The sequence below is a fragment of the Leuresthes tenuis genome, unplaced genomic scaffold (genome assembly GCF_036924035.1).
Source record: "Leuresthes tenuis unplaced genomic scaffold, fLeuTen1.0.hap1 SCAF_15, whole genome shotgun sequence".
In the NCBI taxonomy this organism is placed as follows: Eukaryota; Metazoa; Chordata; class Actinopteri; order Atheriniformes; family Atherinopsidae; genus Leuresthes; species Leuresthes tenuis.
Window position 1 is genome coordinate 32,914,140 of NW_027325369.1, and position 18,031 is coordinate 32,932,170.

At 41.5% G+C, this 18,031-nt stretch overlaps 1 protein-coding gene across 4 annotated transcripts in view; it reads left to right on the forward strand.

The window, feature by feature from the left end:
- The window catches only part of nrxn3a (neurexin 3a), a 164,756-nt gene that overhangs the window by 101,365 nt on the left and 45,360 nt on the right, over positions 1-18,031 (forward strand). For all 4 annotated transcript variants that reach the window (XR_011907672.1, XR_011907673.1, XM_072364904.1 and 1 more), the window contains exons 10-17: positions 110-313; positions 1,900-1,926; positions 4,660-4,779; positions 5,017-5,137; positions 5,615-5,875; positions 6,920-7,110; positions 8,098-8,271; positions 15,045-15,164. Coding sequence is in view for 2 of the 4 variants with exons in the window: in XM_072364904.1 (XP_072221005.1) it covers positions 110-313; positions 1,900-1,926; positions 4,660-4,779; positions 5,017-5,137; positions 5,615-5,875; positions 6,920-7,110; positions 8,098-8,271; positions 15,045-15,164 (1,218 nt within the window). In the remaining 2 variants the exon portion in view is untranslated. The remainder of the gene's footprint in view (positions 1-109; positions 314-1,899; positions 1,927-4,659; positions 4,780-5,016; positions 5,138-5,614; positions 5,876-6,919; positions 7,111-8,097; positions 8,272-15,044; positions 15,165-18,031) is intronic.

Genomic DNA, 18,031 nt, shown 5'->3' on the forward strand with positions numbered 1-18,031 from the left:
GGGATTCATGTTTCGAACTAACAACCTTCCCAAAGCAAGACAGCCAGCAGCCCCCTGAGGGTAAAAAGAAGGTGGCTAACGTCTCTCTGCTCCTGGCTTCCTCACACAGAGGCCTCCATCCTCTCCTACGACGGCAGCATGTACATGAAGGTGGTGATGCCGACCATCATGCACACCGAGGCCGAGGACGTCTCCCTGCGCTTTCGCTCCCAGCGGGCGTACGGCCTCCTCATGGCCACCACCTCCCAAGACTCCGCTGACACGCTCCGGCTGGAGTTGGACGGGAGTCGCGTTAAACTCACAGTCAACTTAGGTATCGTATGTCTCACCCACCTCCCATCTGCCTCCACCTCCACCTCCACCATGAAATGGTTTAACGCTGAGCGGTAACGTCTCCGATCCCCTGCTTTTCCTCTTTTTGTGTCATCACTTCCTCATCCCTGTGATCTTCTAGGGTTTCTTCCAGCTCAGGAACATACTGTAGTGTTAATATTCTTGCATGGTCACACAAATGTTAGTGAATACAGTTAACTTCTTAGACTCTAAGCCATCTGTCTATCAGACGTTTTCAGACAGCCGCAGCACAGTCAGCAGAACACACGTTAGATGATGTAGAGACTCGGATGTAGTGCCTAAGCCATGAGTTTCAGTGCACCAGACAGCAGAATATTAGAAAAACCTTTTCTTGTGTCTGACATGAAGCCATTTCTCTCACCTTCCTGTTATTCTGTGCGTCTTTTGTTTGCTAACGATGGTATCTCTAACTGAACTGTGTGCTTTTTCAGCATCTTGTTCTTTTTGTTTACCCGTCAGCTCCATTTCCCATCATGCTTTGTCAAAAGATGGTATTCACCCCTTCAAAGGCCTTAAGCCTGCGGCCCGTCAGGCGAACAGCCCGAGAACAGAGCCCAGCTAAACCTGCAGCTGGCTGCGACCCCACCGCTTCCAAACACCTCGAATTTTAACGCGTAAAACACCAGGCGATGAAATCAGGTCACAAACCTCAATCTTCCTTCTTTAACCCTAACCCTAACCCTAATTTGAGTGTAAATGTATGAATTCCAGCAGAGTTCACAGACTTTTAGCTGCTTTACAATCACATTTAGGTAAAAGTTCTGCTGTTTGCATTGATAAATGTAAAAATACTCGCCTCTGATTGGTCAGTCCTCATACAAGCCATCTGCGTAGTTTCCCATAGGCCCTTTTGTTAGAGTATAAACACTCAGATTCAGCTCAGTGACACATGAAGAAGTAGCGCAGCAGCACTCGACTCGATGTCTGGGGATCCTGTGCCTCTGCATGGTGCTGGTGCTGATTGGATCGCGGCTGTTTGCTCCCACTTTTCTGTTGCGGTTGACGACACATGAAACCACCAGCCACATGGTGACCAGCCCACGCTGTTGTTGTGGTCTTGAATCACATAATTTCACATCATTCTCCTACGAGTAACTCTCTCTCTGCTGTTTGAAAACAAATCAAACCGCATTTTTAGTCTTTTCAAACATTTGTGGCTCTAAAATAGAAAGCTGCAGCCACCGTTCTGGTGCTTTGGAGCCAGAGACTGACTTTTCTCACGTGAATAACGCTTAAATCTGAAGTCAAATCGTCAGCGTTGGGTTGGAAAAGCCAAGTTGCTGGTCCAATAAGTGGCCATTTTACTATAAACTCTTGTTAGTGACAAAATAAAACAAATCTTTACCTTGTTCTGTACTCAATGATGTAATGTTCCATGTTATCCTGATTATTTGGCCGAAAGTTAAATGTAAACACCAGAGGAATGAAATGGCCGCCCTCCTGCATGTGTACGTCCCCGGAAGGGTGGACTTTTTGTTTTTGGATGTCTGCAGCAGTAACCTTGAAGGATGCAATTTCATCTGTCATTTATTCTTCCCCATCTAGACTGTATCAGGATAAACTGTAACTCCAGTAAGTTAACACTCAAGTTTCATTTTGCTCTCTATGTTGATGGTATATTGTTGATGTTTGTTTCTTTTTCTGCACCAACTTCCACCTTTTCTTGATATTAAAATGCGGACGATGAGTTTGAGGCGTTCAGAACTGTCGACTTAAATGAAGTAAAACTGGATGTTTGACACTAAACTCTGTTTTCTGCTTAGCTACACAACATAATATGCCTTCACATACGTTTTTATTCTATTTTTCTACAATAATTAGGATAAAAACACGACTTTATGTAATGAGACCCATCATTTGAGGCCAAACTGAATCCAGAAAAACAGATTAAAATATCTTTGACACCTCAGGATTTAAAACGTTGCACTTTTATCTCTATTATTCCTTCCACTCCTTTACATTTAGTGAAAAGCATCAGGGGCCGTGTGTAACCTCTAAATGCACCAACAGAAATAAGTTATTAGTGGTTTAATAGAATGATGCATTGAGCCAGTTGACAAACAACTGGCCAAAGAGAAGATGCACACATCCTCCACAGCGAGGTGATTAATCAATGACAGCAAACATAAAGTGGAAATCCATCACGACTCTGTCATTTATTACAATAGAAAGGCTGTAATTCTCATGATTTAACGACACTCTTTCACACCAACAGAATTAAGAGTCACATTTGATACAAGGGGATATTTCTCTTAATAAGATCACTGAATTCATCTTGTAGGAAACTTGAGATCCAAAGTTGGACTATTATGATATTGTTAAAGGTCTTAAAGGTGTTTAAATAATATCAAATTATCGATGGTGAATCGGTGAGCTCTTTCTGCTGCTTTATAACTGCTGGTACTCATAACGAGCCCATAGAGATCTTTGCTTCGCCGGCTTTTTTTAAGGATGTAGCTGAAGCAAAGATATAAAAATGACTGATTCATTCAGAATGTGTGAGATGGAAAGGAATCGGTTCTGGAGAAGTGAAGTGAAGTGAAGCCTGGTAAATAATGAAGATCCTACTGAAGCTAATCAATGCTTTTCTTCAGATCCTTTTAACGTTTGGACACAGTTACATCATAGAGACTCTCCAGCTAACATTTGGGATAATATTTGGGATTTCTGAGCTGCCATTTTTCTCTTTAAGTCCTATGAAAGAGTTTTAGTCGTTTTAAATTAGGAGCAATGATCCCTCAGCCGGGTCAAGCTTTGGTTTTGGACTCAAATCCTTCAAAATGAACCCGTGTGAGTCCATGATAAATTTAAATGAGTCCACTCTGGGGGGACCAAAGCACATCTGTTTCCAAATGTCACGTTCTCCTTGAAGGGAAAGCACCCTTATGGCTGAAGGCTGTAGGTCACATGATGCTAAATGTCTTATAACATCTTTCTACACCTTCTTCTTCTTTGAACCCAACTAAAGGCAGCAAATACAGAGCTGTAGAATAATTATCTCCTGACTGCTCTGCGTAAATGTTGCGGTTTTACACGTAGTTTAAATGAATGTGATCTTAAACGTGTCCTTAAGAAAACAAAATGAAATCCAAACACAGGAGGCTCGGTCCTCTGTGAAGGTATCTTACAACCTGCCAGCTGTTCATAGCTAAACACACAGAGCACTGTTAGCTGGAGTCTAAAGCTGGAGTCTAAGCTTGTCAAAGCCAAAGAACACGTCCGTTTGGTGGTGTAAAAATGAGCCCATACCAACTGGAACTGGAATAAAACGTACTGTAACCGGTTAATGGCTCAGTTCTACAGTAAAAAGTTGGTGGTTTTAGTTTTAGATCCTGAGCAGAATCTGTTCTATATTTCTGTCAGAGAGCAGCTGGTGGGTCTGCACAACAGCTTAAATGATGCAGTTTAACAGCTTAAATGATGCAGTTTAACAGCTTAAATGATGCAGTTTACCACCTCACATCTCCAAATCTAACATCTGGAATCAGGTAAAATCCAGAGGAGGGAACAACTTAACCACAACTTAGTAAGAACATGATGATCAACAGTTATTAAAGCATCTGTCTGACTACAGATTTACAGAATTACATGATACAGACAGTAAAGCTGTGGTAAAAGATACCACCCAACGTATATAATGTGGGTCAGCCTGTATAAGAGCAAAGCTACTGGGATTCCCTGGTCTTATATTAGATTTATACCTTTGATGGCAGATAACAGTTTATTTTAAGGACAGCATCCATGTTTAAAAATGTTAATAACGGCATCAGACTGCATTGAACTGAACTGTTTAATTTAGAAATGCTTTATCCTCAAATTGCCCCTAAATATACCCCTAACTGTCTAATAGATAAATAAGATAAATAAGATAAGATAAATACTCCTACTTCGTGTATATCTGGGAGACAGCAGATCGAGTTTTTGGGTTCAGGGGACTCGGTTCTCCTTAGTTCAGATGATTTTAATTTAAAGTTAACAGCTAAAAAATATTAAAGAGAGAAACTAAACAGGTAGGTAAAGATTTCTATGAGCCTGTGATGAGGAAAAGCAGTTCTCTGTAGCTTAGTACTCGACTGTATGATATGAGCATAGATGTAAACTATTTTGTATTTTCACTGTAATTTACTGTCTTGACCAAACCTTTGTTTCCCAAAATGAACCAAAATCTCTTAAACTCTTTTCATGGCTGTTTGCTTGGCAGCTCGTAGAATTTCTACCAATAACTTGAGACCAACCGGTGGGAAAACAAAGGTTTGGTTCGAGGCTCAGCATGTCCTTAACTTTGTGACTGACCATTGTTCTCAGGCAAGGGACCGGAGACCCTGTATGCCGGGCAAAAGCTCAATGATAATGAATGGCATACAGTGCGTGTGGTACGCCGTGGAAAAACCTACAAGCTAACGGTTGACGATGATGTAGCAGAAGGTACTTACCTGCACCAACTGGAAATGTTCTCTTGAGGGGGGTGTTGCCATTAATGATTGGTAGCGTGATAAGAAGAGCTATGAAGCAGTTAGCGGCAGTTTGCATTCATCTAATACTGTTAATGTAATTTTCTCCTTAAATCAGCCCTTTTGTGTTAGTGTCAGACAGTGTTCTCTTTTCTTTTCGTTTTTTTTGTCTTTCTTTTCAACCCATCCCCTGCACCCTCCCCATCTCCAGGCCAAATGGTGGGTGACCACACCCGGCTGGAGTTCCACAACATTGAAACGGGCATCATGACCGAGCGCCAGTTTGTTTCCAGCATCCCGTCCAGTTTCATTGGTCATCTGCAGAGCCTTAGGTACAATTCCCTATGAAACATGTGCATATATTGCTATTTTTTAACCGCCACTTCTTTCAAGTTGCCTATAAATCAAATGACAAGTTAACAAATCCAGAGATTTGTCACCCTTTGGTTGTACGACACATTTAACCCTTTAGTTCAGTCACTTCTGCTCCACAAAGGCCAGATTTAATGACCAGCTCCGGAGGCTGGATGCAGTCTGAACCGACTCCCAGAGACAGTTCTTATTATCACACATGCAGGATAACAGAGCGAGTTTCACATAAATCATTTGCTGTATCTTTAAACCCATGAACTGGATTAAGCAGGTATAGAAACGGATGGAGGGATGTTTTTTTGAAAGATGATGTAATCCATCCGGCAGTTTGAAGTAGGACTCTTCTGCCCCCAAATGGCTGAAACAGCCAGCGTCTGCAGCTCTTTTCCAGACTGAGGAACAGGATTTCAGCCGCCTGTTCTCTTCCTTTTCCACAGATTTAACGGCATGCTCTACATTGACTTGTGCAAGAATGGCGACATTGATTATTGCGAGCTCAACGCTCGCTTTGGGATCCGTTCCATTATCGCCGACCCTGTCACCTTCAAATCTAAGAGCAGCTACCTGAGCCTGGCCACCCTGCAGGCCTACACATCCATGCACCTCTTCTTCCAGTTCAAGACCACCTCCCCAGATGGCTTCATCCTCTTCAACTCTGGCGATGGCAACGACTTTATCGCTGTGGAACTGGTTAAAGGGTGAGGACACATTTCAACCTCTTACACATCGAAACTTTGAAGAATTGGCAATGAAATAAAGAATTAACATCTGTTTATGTGACTCTTTTAAGCTTTACAGATGTTTTATAGTGAGGTTTAGCTGCTGATCCTCTCATAGTACTCATAGTATTCTGCCTACTCAACACTGAATTAAATCTGCTCTACATCCAACTATTAGTGAACATCTTATAGTCTAACTTAAAATTTCTATTGCAGGCCCCAGTGCAGCCCTGTGTTATTGTGCTAGTTATGGATGCATTTGTCTGTCAATCTGTGGTTACAGGTTAACAAATGAATCTGTTCTGCCTTGAGGATACTTTGCCTAACCATTAGAAAACATGTTAAAGGGTAGATACTGTACACATGATTTCCATCCAGAGATATGAGCTCCTCTAACTTTTACAAAGGTCTCAGATCCTATTTAGCTTGGCAGGGTTATGGCTTGTTTATCGTCACAAAAGGCAATGTGATCCAAATTTAAAACATTTTAAAGACTTTGATAACATGCAGCAAATGCAAATGTTTAATAAGGTTATATTAAAATAACTGGATTCCACAGCTTTAAGTATACAACAAAGTGTTTTCAGGGAGCTCTTTCCTAAGTTTGTGTTGTGAAAAGGAAATTATTCTTAATAGGAATGATAGGCAAGCTGAACTCGCTTCTCTCCCTCAGAGAGAAGTGCTGGAAAGATCTCTTAAAAGACTAATTAAAAACCTGCAATAGATCAAATTGATCAGACTCTCGGAAGCGTCTTCAACGCAAAATTCAGCATTTTCCAGCAAACGTCTAAAAAAGCCTGATTCAGACAATCCAAAACACCCACTGGACTCCAGTGGTGAAACCTGAGGGTCAGTATAGAGGTATGTATGCAGTAAATAACATTTAAAGGTTAGATAAGCTCTCCAAAGACAAGGCTCTGTTATAAAAGTGTAGTTTGCTGATCTTTCAAACATGAACTTTAAAGACAGAAAACTAAGGATGTCATCAGATTTCTGCAAGTCTCAATAAATCTTCTCTTGCAGATACATCCACTATGTTTTTGATCTTGGAAATGGGCCCAACCTCATAAAGGGGAAAAGCGAAAGGTCCTTAAATGACAATCAGTGGCACAACGTGGCCATCACCCGAGACAACAGCAACACGCACACCCTGAAAGTGGACGCCACCACCACGAGTCAGAGCATCAACGGGGCCAAGAACCTGGACCTGAAAGGTATGTGCAGGAGATGGAACATGGCTGCAGGCGCTCTGGTTTTCCAGAGTTTAGCCGTTATGCCCCCAAAATGCTCAAATATCTTCTATGATTTCTGTTCACAGTTTGCCAGTTTAACAACGGTTTTTAGCCTGTTGTTCTGTCACTTTCCAGTTCCACGTTGCCTTGTACTGCATCACTTCCATCATCTCAGGGTGTGAAGTCATTTAAAATGTGGCAACGTGTTACAAAAACTGCTTTTAGAGGACGAGACTTCCAGATGTAATCAAGTTCAATGTACACAACGTGCTTAAAGGTCCAGCATAGTGAAATCAAGGGGTTCCTTATTCTAAATTAACTAATTCGAATTGAAACCAACCCAAAAACTGGTGAAGACAACTGGAGACCAAGTGTGTGGTTTGGCTCTTCCGGGCTACTGTAGCAGCATGGTGGCAGAAGGCAGCCAATGACATCTTTGGATATAAGCTGTTGATGTACTAAAAACACAGTAATTCTTATTCTATAAGCTAATAACATGTTTCATCTTTTGAGTTGAAAGCTTGTATTTATTTTCTGGTCGAACCCTCTTTGGCAGAAATTACCTTTAACGGTCATTTCCAGTATTTGATGGTCATTATTTTTGTATAATGGTGTATTGTTGTTGTTTGGAGTCATTCCATTGTAGGAAGATATCAGTGTTGATGTACTTTCCTTCCTACTTTCCTTTGGTAGTACACTCTGACAGCGAGATTTAGATTTATTTCAGAATTGCATCTTAGATTCGACCCCTTCGGCTGATAAATTTACATGTAAAAACCTTTATGCAGATTCTCCTGCACTGTTTGTGTACTTTCCTTCCTGCTTTCCTTTGGTAGTACACTCTGACAGCGAGATTTAGATTTATTTCAGAATTATATCTTAGATTCGACCCCCTTCGGCTGATAAACTTACATGTAAAAACCTTTATGCGGATTCTCCTGCACTGTTTGTGTACTTTCCGCCCTTTAGGTGATCTGTTCATCGCGGGACTGGGTCCAGGCATGTATGGCAACCTGCCTAAACTGGTGGCTTCTAGAGAAGGCTTTCAGGGTTGTTTGGCGTCGGTGGACCTCAACGGTCGCCTCCCAGATCTCCTGAATGACGCCTTGTTTCGCAGCGGGCAGATTGAACGTGGATGTGAAGGTACACCGTCCCTCAAATCTCAGCCTGATTTAGACTACTCCAACTACAACTCCAACTCCAGCTCCAGCAGCCCTTTCTTCCTGCTCAATGCAAACAGTAGCTCTTCAGCCCTGCATCCATACGGAAGTCACTCCATCCTTTTAACTGTATTTGTTGCCTCACTTACTCACTGCTAGTCAAACCAAACATCCAATGCTTCCTCATCTGCATCACCACATTTTATCGGCCACATTGGCCATCCACTGACAATCAAAGTCACAATAAGAGCAGGTTTATTTTGCCAGTGCAGCAATAATAATGACCCCCAGGTGCTCGGTTTTGTCTCTTTTCATATGTTTTTGTACAGTTTCTTTTGTTTGTTTTCCTGAATTATGTGAATGCAAAAAGTCTTAAAATACAAAAGATAAGTAAAAGTACTATAGCGACTTAAATGAGTGTCTGGTTTAAGAGCACTGGCACAATATCACAGACTGATACAGACACTCATATTTAAAGCGAAAGTCTACACTTAAGCATGTTTCTTACACATAATTAATTTACCCATCGCTGAACCCTGCCTCCCAGTGTCTGGAAAGCTGCTCATTTCAGCTCTCTGTTTAAAAAAACTGTCAGAATTACCCAGAGTTTACATTTTTAAACAATAAATGCTCAAATTCACCAAGTATTCAGATCAGTCTCTTGTTGTTAGTTGGTAAATATTGTTAAACCACTTGCAAACTCTGTTAGCTCAGCTCCAGCAGATACCTTACAGCTCCAGTAGATACCTTACAGCTCCAGTAGATACCTTACAGCTCCAGCAGATACCTTACAGCTCCAGTAGATACCTTACAGCTCCAGTAGATACCTTACAGCTCCAGTAGGTACCTTACAGCTCCAGTGGATACCTTACAGCTCCAGTAGATACCTTACGGTTCCAGTAGATACCTTACAGCTCCAGCAGATACCTTACAGCTCCAGCAGATACCTTACAGCTCCAGTAGGTACCTTACAGCTCCAGTAGGTACCTTACAGCTCCAGTAGGTACCTTACAGCTCCAGTAGATACCTTACAGCTCCAGTAGATACCTTACAGCTCCAGCAGATACCTTACAGCTCCAGTAGATACCTTACAGCTCCAGTAGATACCTTACAGCTCCAGTAGGTACCTTACAGCTCCAGTGGATACCTTACGGTTCCAGTAGATACCTTACAGCTCCAGCAGATACCTTACAGCTCCAGCAGATACCTTACAGCTCCAGCAGATACCTTACAGCTCCAGTAGATACCTTACAGCTCCAGCAGATACCTTACAGCTCCAGTAGATACCTTACAGCTCCAGTAGATACCTTACAGCTCCAGTAGATACCTTACAGCTCCATCAAATACCTTACAGCTCCAGTAGGTACCTTACAGCTCCAGTAGATACCTTACAGCTCCAGTAGATACCTTACAGCTCCATCAAACACCTTACAGCTCCAGTAGATACCTTACAGCTCCATCAAACACCTTACAGCTCCAGTAGATACCTTACAGCTCCAGTGGATACCTTACAGCTCCAGTGGATACCTTACAGCTCCAGTGGATACCTTACAGCTCCAGTAGATACCTTACGGCTCCATCAAACACCTTACAGCTCCAGTAGATACCTTACAGCTCCAGTAGATACCTTACAGCTCCAGTAGATACCTTACAGCTCCATCAAACACCTTACAGCTCCAGTAGATACCTTACAGCTCCAGGAGATACCTTACAGCTCCAGGAGATACCTTACAGCTCCAGTAGATACCTTACAGCTCCATCAAACACCTTACAGCTCCAGTAGATACCTTACGGCTCCAGTAGATACCTTACAGCTCCAGTGGATACCTTACAGCTCCAGTGGATACCTTACAGCTCCAGTAGATACCTTACGGCTCCAGTAGATACCTTACAGCTCCAGTAGATACCTTACAGCTCCATCAAACACCTTACAGCTCCAGTAGATACCTTACAGCTCCAGTAGATACCTTACAGCTCCAGTAGATACCTTACAGCTCCAGTAGATACCTTACAGCTCCAGGAGATACCTTACAGCTCCAGTAGATACCTTACAGCTCCATCAAACACCTTACAGCTCCAGTAGATACCTTACAGCTCCAGTAGATACCTTACAGCTCCATCAAACACCTTACAGCTCCAGTAGATACCTTACAGCTCCATCAAACACCTTACAGCTCCAGTAGATACCTTACAGCTCCAGTAGATACCTTACAGCTCCAGTAGATACCTTACAGCTCCAGTAGATACCTTACAGCTCCAGGAGATACCTTACAGCTCCAGTAGATACCTTACAGCTCCATCAAACACCTTACGGCTCCAGCAGATACCTTACGGCTCCAGTAGATACCTTACAGCTCCAGCAGATACCTTACAGCTCCAGCAGATACCTTACAGCTCCAGCAGATACCTTACAGCTCCAGCAGATACCTTACAGTTCCAGTAGATACCTTACAGCTCCAGTAGGTACCTTACAGCTCCAGTAGGTACCTTACAGCTCCAGTAGGTACCTTACAGCTCCAGTAGGTACCTTACAGCTCCAGTAGGTACCTTACAGCTCCAGCAGATACCTTACAGTTCCAGGAGATACCTTACAGCTCCAGTAGGTACCTTACAGCTCCAGTAGATACCTTACAGTTCCAGTAGATACCTTACAGCTCCAGTAGGTACCTTACAGCTCCAGTAGGTACCTTACAGCTCCAGCAGATACCTTACAGCTCCAGTAGATACCTTACAGCTCCAGTAGATACCTTACGGCTCCAGCAGATACCTTACAGCTCCAGCAGATACCTTACAGCTCCAGTAGATACCTTACAGCTCCAGTAGGTACCTTACGGCTCCAGTAGGTACCTTACAGCTCCAGCAGGTACCTTACAGCTCCAGCAGATACCTTACAGCTCCAGTAGATACCTTACAGCTCCAGTAGATACCTTACGGCTCCAGCAGATACCTTACAGCTCCAGCAGATACCTTACAGCTCCAGTAGATACCTTACAGCTCCAGTAGATACCTTACGGCTCCAGCAGATACCTTACGGCTCCAGTAGGTACCTTACAGCTCCATCAAACACCTTACAGCTCCAGTAGATACCTTACAGCTCCAGTAGATACCTTACAGCTCCAGTAGGTACCTTACAGCTCCAGTAGGTACCTTACAGCTCCAGCAGATACCTTACAGCTCCAGTAGATACCTTACAGCTCCAGTAGATACCTTACGGCTCCAGTAGATACCTTACGGCTCCAGCAGATACCTTACGGCTCCAGTAGGTACCTTACAGCTCCATCAAACACCTTACAGCTCCAGTAGATACCTTACAGCTCCAGTAGATACCTTACAGCTCCATCAAACACCTTACAGCTCCATCAAACACCTTACGGCTCCAGCAGATAACTTACAGCTCCAGGAGATACCTTACAGCTCCAGTAGGTACTTTACAGCTCCATCAAACACCTTCCAGCTCCAGTAGACACCTTACGGCTCCGGCAGATACTTTACAGCTGTGTTCCATTTAAACTAAAAAGCCTGAATTTCCAAGTTCCCAGTGGGAAAAATCAAACTGGAACGCTCCCTGAATTTGGGAATTCTTTTTATTGTCTCTTTCATCAGTTCATTAAATCAGTCGCAGCTATCCAACCTTTATCAGTGAAGATATCGTTATGGTGTTTAAATCCAGAAAATTCAGCAATGGATGTTGACTCTTTGGCAACATCTTAAGGTTTCTTGAAAAGACTCGCCAGTGGATATTTACACGTTTCATATAAAAAGAGGTTAGAGACACTCCACCTCTTATTTGTCAGCCCAATCAAGCTCCACCCACCATTCCACATCAGCTCCACTCACATGCAAAATTCAACTGTTTCACTGGAATAAAGGGTGAATTATCTACATTTGACCTTGATTGGCTCAGTGCTGCAGTTAGCATATCATGCAAGACAGATCTTACAGAAAAATAAACTTAATAGGCACTGCTCGAGGGAGAGGTTGAAGATGTCTTCACTATGCAAATCAGGAAGCAGGGAATTTCGATGTGTAGTTTTACCTCCGGCCATGAAATCTGCATCAGGCCATATCTGGACTCTAGTCCACGCAGTTTGTTCACAAAGCAAAACTTGCCAAAGGTTTCAATGTTTTGTGTCACCTTCCAACTGTTCGCGCCTTTTTGTGCTGCAGCGACGTCAGAATGAAGTTGAAACATTTTGCACGAACAAGCAGATGTGGACAAAATGTTTCCATCTTTTGTGCATTTTTGTCACCCTCAGAAGGTTCTGGGCCATCTTCCACAACCTCTTCTTGTCTGCATGGAAGTCAGTGTTTCCTTCTGCCATCAGTTGGACATTTATGTAACATATGTTGTGTTTTTTGTTCTGTTTTTTACATTTATTCACATGTCGGACCAATGAATGTGAGGCATTTCATACTAATCAAACAGAAAATAACTGTATGTTTACTGCTCTGTGTGACGATCTGAATGGGCTTGGTAACGATGTTGTTCATTGTACTGTATGCTCTGTGAGAAAGAGATGGTTGATCAATTTATTTTTCCAAATAAAATCTCATCAATCACAGTTGGTTGTCCATTGCATTCTGATGTTTCATTTTATCTGTGCTTGTATGATTTATTTTGTCTTTTGGCAGCACATCATGATCAGTTCTCCAGTCATTCGGCTGCTATCTTATTAAGTTTGTGTTTTATTACAAGTCTTCATCAAATTAAACTGATTTGGGTTTATTTAGCCAGTGAGCATCCATCACAGCTGAAATGATAATTTAACTCAAGATAATTCACGTTTTGTCTCATCAGCTTCATTTCCTTTATTAGTAAACATCTATCTTCACATTTCAACCTTCAACTCAGGACAGTGAACCTTTTCCCACTTTGTTTCCTTCTGCCAACACTTAAAGACACTCTGACTCTGAGGAAACCAAGTGAGGAAGAGTTCCAGCTGTTATTTTGTCCCATTCTTCCTGCAAACAGGTCTTAAGGTGCAGCAGCAGTACATTGGTTTAAAATGACAGCTCTGAACCAAGGATGTCTGCAGCCACTCTTATCTCTGATGGAAGGGACTAAGAAACAAGGAGAGAGTTGAGAATATAAAGGGAAAGACTGTTGGAAATGCCATCATTATCTTTTATAAATCATTACATTAATACAAAGATTGATGTTTCTTTACAGATGAAATGAAGTTGATGAAAAAAACACACGATGTATTTTGAGTTCATGATGTCTGCAATGAGATGATTGTCTTTTATTGATTAATCCTTTTTTTATTTGCGTTTTCCATGCATCACAGTGAGATTTGATTTGCATTGCATCAAAGTTCTCAGTTCAGGTTGCTGCAACAAACTGTTCGACCACTAGATGATGATAGTGTGCCGTTAAAACGCTGAACAGCCGCATCTGCAGCGCTTAACGTCAGTGAACCTCTCACTGTTCCATGTTACATTGAATCCTGAAGCAGATCAGTTTCAAAAACAGAACAAGTTTGCATCAAACGTCTGTTTTTGGCTCCATTCCATCTTTCAACTCATCATCAGTTCAAAGCATCATTTCACAAGGTAAGTCTCCACATGTTTTATTAATTCAAGTAGTTGATGAGGGCTGACAGCTGCATTTATGAAGATTAATGTATGTTATTGTGGAGGAACACAGTGACACTTAACATGACCTGTAACTCAGTAACATCAGTCCTTTTAAACTGAAAATGCTACTTTGTCTGCTGTTATTTTACCCATCTTTGATTCATTTTAACTGCATGTTGCTGTGTTTTGGACCACAGAATGACATTGTTAATGATTCTTTATCAGAAATAAGAGAAAAACTAAATCGAGGCCAGCGTTTGAAATAACTTTTGAAATAAATAAATTAACCTGGTAATTTAAGTAGCAGCGGCCCGTCTCACAGATTCAGAATCACCTTTAAAACAGTTGATAAAATCATTCCTGACCTGCAGAGGAAAAGAAAACTTAATTAAATCATTCTTTCATCAATATGAAAACGCTCGACTGATGTTATTAAGCTGGTTATTAACTGGTGACCCGGTCAGAGGGACGCGGCCTCTCGCCCAATGGCAGCTGGGTTAGGCTCCAGCCGCCCTCCTGAATACACTGAAGCCAGTTTAACAGGCTTCAGCCATCCAGTTAAAATGAATCCAAGCACAGCCAGGCTTCAGCCTGTTGAACTGTTACCTACTCCATGACTTTACAGTTCTTAAAGCTCAACAAAATAAACTGTCTAACATGGAATCAGGCTGCATCACCTGTTGGATATTTGCTGAATCTGCAGCTTAATCCTATCAGTTTCAGGGCAAAGTCGATGCAACATCAGGTAAACACCTGCTGCTGCCATGGCTTTATGGGATCTTTTGGGCCCGATTGCAGCTAAAAGTTAAATATCAGCCCCCAGGGATGCTGTACAGCTGTGTAGATCTAAATAAAACAAGCGTAGACATTTCAGAATTTTGTGTAAATCTGACTCAACATCGTCTCACTTGAACGAAAAGAAGAGCATGAAAGTAAAATGGCTGATACCAAAACACTAAATGATACTTCTTGTTGGCTGTTTTTTTCAGAAAATCTCAGCTGTAACACATTTAAAACAGAAGTAAAAAGGAGTCGTTTTAGGTTGGGAGGAAAGGGCAAAATGCTCGAGTTTGGCCTCTGGGCCATGCTCAGTCATGGATTGATTATTGCTGAACCAGATGTTGTTTGTCCCGTGTGTTTGGTGTCTGTCTGGCTGTGGGGACTGTTGGACTTGGACAGGTCCCAGCACCACCTGTCAGGAAGACTCCTGCGCTAACATGGGCATCTGCATCCAGCAGTGGGAGAACTACACCTGCGACTGCTCCATGACCTCCTACACTGGCACACAATGCAACGACCGTGAGTCCGGACCTCACACACACATCTAATGCGACACAAAGAAAGAAGTGCATTAAATGATCCTGACAAACACCCGAGAGAAACAGTTTCAAGTGTAAAATTACAGTGAAATGAGTCATTTTCTAACGGATGTTCTTCTTAAATCAGGACAATACAGACGAGTTTATGGCTGCATCCTGCTGGAAATATAAAAATAATATAAATATGAAGAAGAAATCGGATTCAAGTGAGTTTCAAGTGTAAAAATTACAGTGAAATGAGTCACTAACAGCTCATTTTCTAACTATCTATCTTCTTAAATCAGGACAATACAGGCGAGTTTATGGCTGCATCCTGCTGGAAATATAAAAATAATATAAATATGAAGAAGAAATCGGATTCAAGTGAGTTCACGATTAACTGAAAGTCTCATTTGTGTGATTCAGCAGAATCGCTCTGATGGAAATAAGCTAAAACCATTAAAAAACACATCTAATGCGACACAAAGAAAGAAGTGCATTAAATGATCTGGACAAACACCCGAGAGAAACAGTTTCAAGTGTAAAATTACAGTGAAATGAGTCATTTTCTAACGGATGTTCTTCTTAAATCAGGACAATACAGACGAGTTTATGGCTGCATCCTGCTGGAAATATAAAAATAATGTAAATATGAAGAAGAAATCGGATTCAAGTGAGTTCACGATTAACTGAAAGTCTCATTTGTGTGATTCAGCAGAATCGCTCTGATGGAAATAAGCTAAAAACATTAAAAAAACACATCTAATGCGACACAAAGAAGTGCATTAAATGATCTGGACAAACACCCGAGAGAAACAGTTTCAAGTGTAAAATTACAGTGAAATGAGTCATTTTCTAACTATCTATCTTCTTAAATCAGGACAATACAGGCGAGTTTATGGCTGCATCCTGCTGGAAATATAAAAATAATATAAATATGAAGAAGAAATCGGATTCAAGTGAGTTTCAAGTGTAAAAATTACAGTGAAATGAGTCACTAACAGCTCATTTTCTAACTATCTATCTTCTTAAATCAGGACAATACAGGCGAGTTTATGGCTGCATCCTGCTGGAAATATAAAAATAATATAAATATGAAGAAGAAATCGGATTCAAGTGAGTTCACGATTAACTGAAAGTCTCATTTGTGTGATTCAGCAGAATCGCTCTGATGGAAATAAGCTAAAAACATTAAAAAACACATCTAATGCGACACAAAGAAGTGCATTAAATGATCTGGACAAACATCCGAGAGAAACAGTTTCAAGTGTAAAATTACAGTGAAATTAGTCATTTTCTAACGGATGTTCTTCTGAAATCAGGACAATACAGGCGAGTTTATGGCTGCATCCTGCTGGAAATATAAAAATAATATAAATATGAAGAAGAAATCGGATTCAAGTGAGTTCACGATTAACTGAAAGTCTCATTTGTGTGATTCAGCAGAATCGCTCTGATGGAAATAAGCTAAAAACATTAAAAAGTAGAAGAAAGAGTCTCATTAATGGCTGTTCAGATATCAGCAAACAGGAGAAACCTGAAGAAGAAACTAGTTCCTCTGACAGTTCAGATCATCTTATTGGACAGGAAAAAACAATCTTTTGCATTAAAACTTAAAATTAGGAGAAATAAAGCAGGTTCAGATGACTTTGAATAAATGTGAAAAGTAGCAGCTGTCAGACAGCTCATTCATATGGTTACAGATGTTTTAATGTCCTGTTTCTGGCTCATTCATATGGTTACAGATGTTTTAATGTCCTGTTTCTGAGCGGCTCCACAGGAAAAGAGTTTGGATAAAAACCCAGACTGCAACCTTTGTCTGTAACTCTGCACCCAAACACTTAATGCAGCTTTTAAATGGATTAATTCAGAGCTGCAGGAATAAGAATGAATCTTTGCTCCCATTGAAACATTCGTATGATAACATCTGGATGGCTCTGATGAGTTTATGAGCGGTTTGGGAGGTTTCAGACTGGATGTAAACCGTGTAAAATACCAGATACTTTGGGTCAGGTGTCAGGTTGAATTTCTCCAGTTGGGTAGGGGGAAATCTGACAATTCAACCCATTTTTCTGTATTCTGAGCCTGGCATAACTTCACTTTCCTCCTCTGCTCTTTGGCTATTAACTCTAATGGGACCTTATCACTTGGAAAAGTACTCATCTATATCATCCATCACTTCCTCCAATAATGAAATGAGAAAGATGCTGATTACGGTTCGTTATAGCATCCATCAAAGGGGGCTGGCTGTTGCACGTCTCAATGAGAATTTCATCAGTTCGTCTATCTGAAATCACATTTCAGGGCCCCAGAGAGTTCTGGTGACTCACCGTGATACCCAGTCATCATCTTTACTCTGCAAAGCAGCTATTCTATGATCCATAAGATCTGTCCAGGAGGAGCCAGCGTCACCGGCTGTTTTTCACAACCAGCTCTGAACTCCACTGAATGTGGGTGATGCTCCACCCGGACCTTTTATTATCAGCAGCTCTTTACTCTCCTCAGTTTGCTTGACTTATTCCTTTAATTCTGTAACTTTCTGCTTTGGTGCACCTTCAGCCTTTCCTTCCCTTCTCTCACTCAGTCTATATAAACCTCCAGATTTGTCTTTTCCCTGTTTCTCAGGTTCTGATTATCCTGTTTGCTCTGGGATATTATTTGGCAGATATTTTCCTGCTCTGGTTTCCTCATATAAAGCACATCTGGTTTTGTTTGAATACTGACAATATGGGATCCAGCTGTATCACTTAATCAGTGTGTGTGTGTGTATCTATAGTATATTTATGAGCCAATAATGATGCTACGCGCTCGAATGCATAGACATTTCTTACCACTAGAGGGCAGACCACCATCATACAGTTTGCCCAG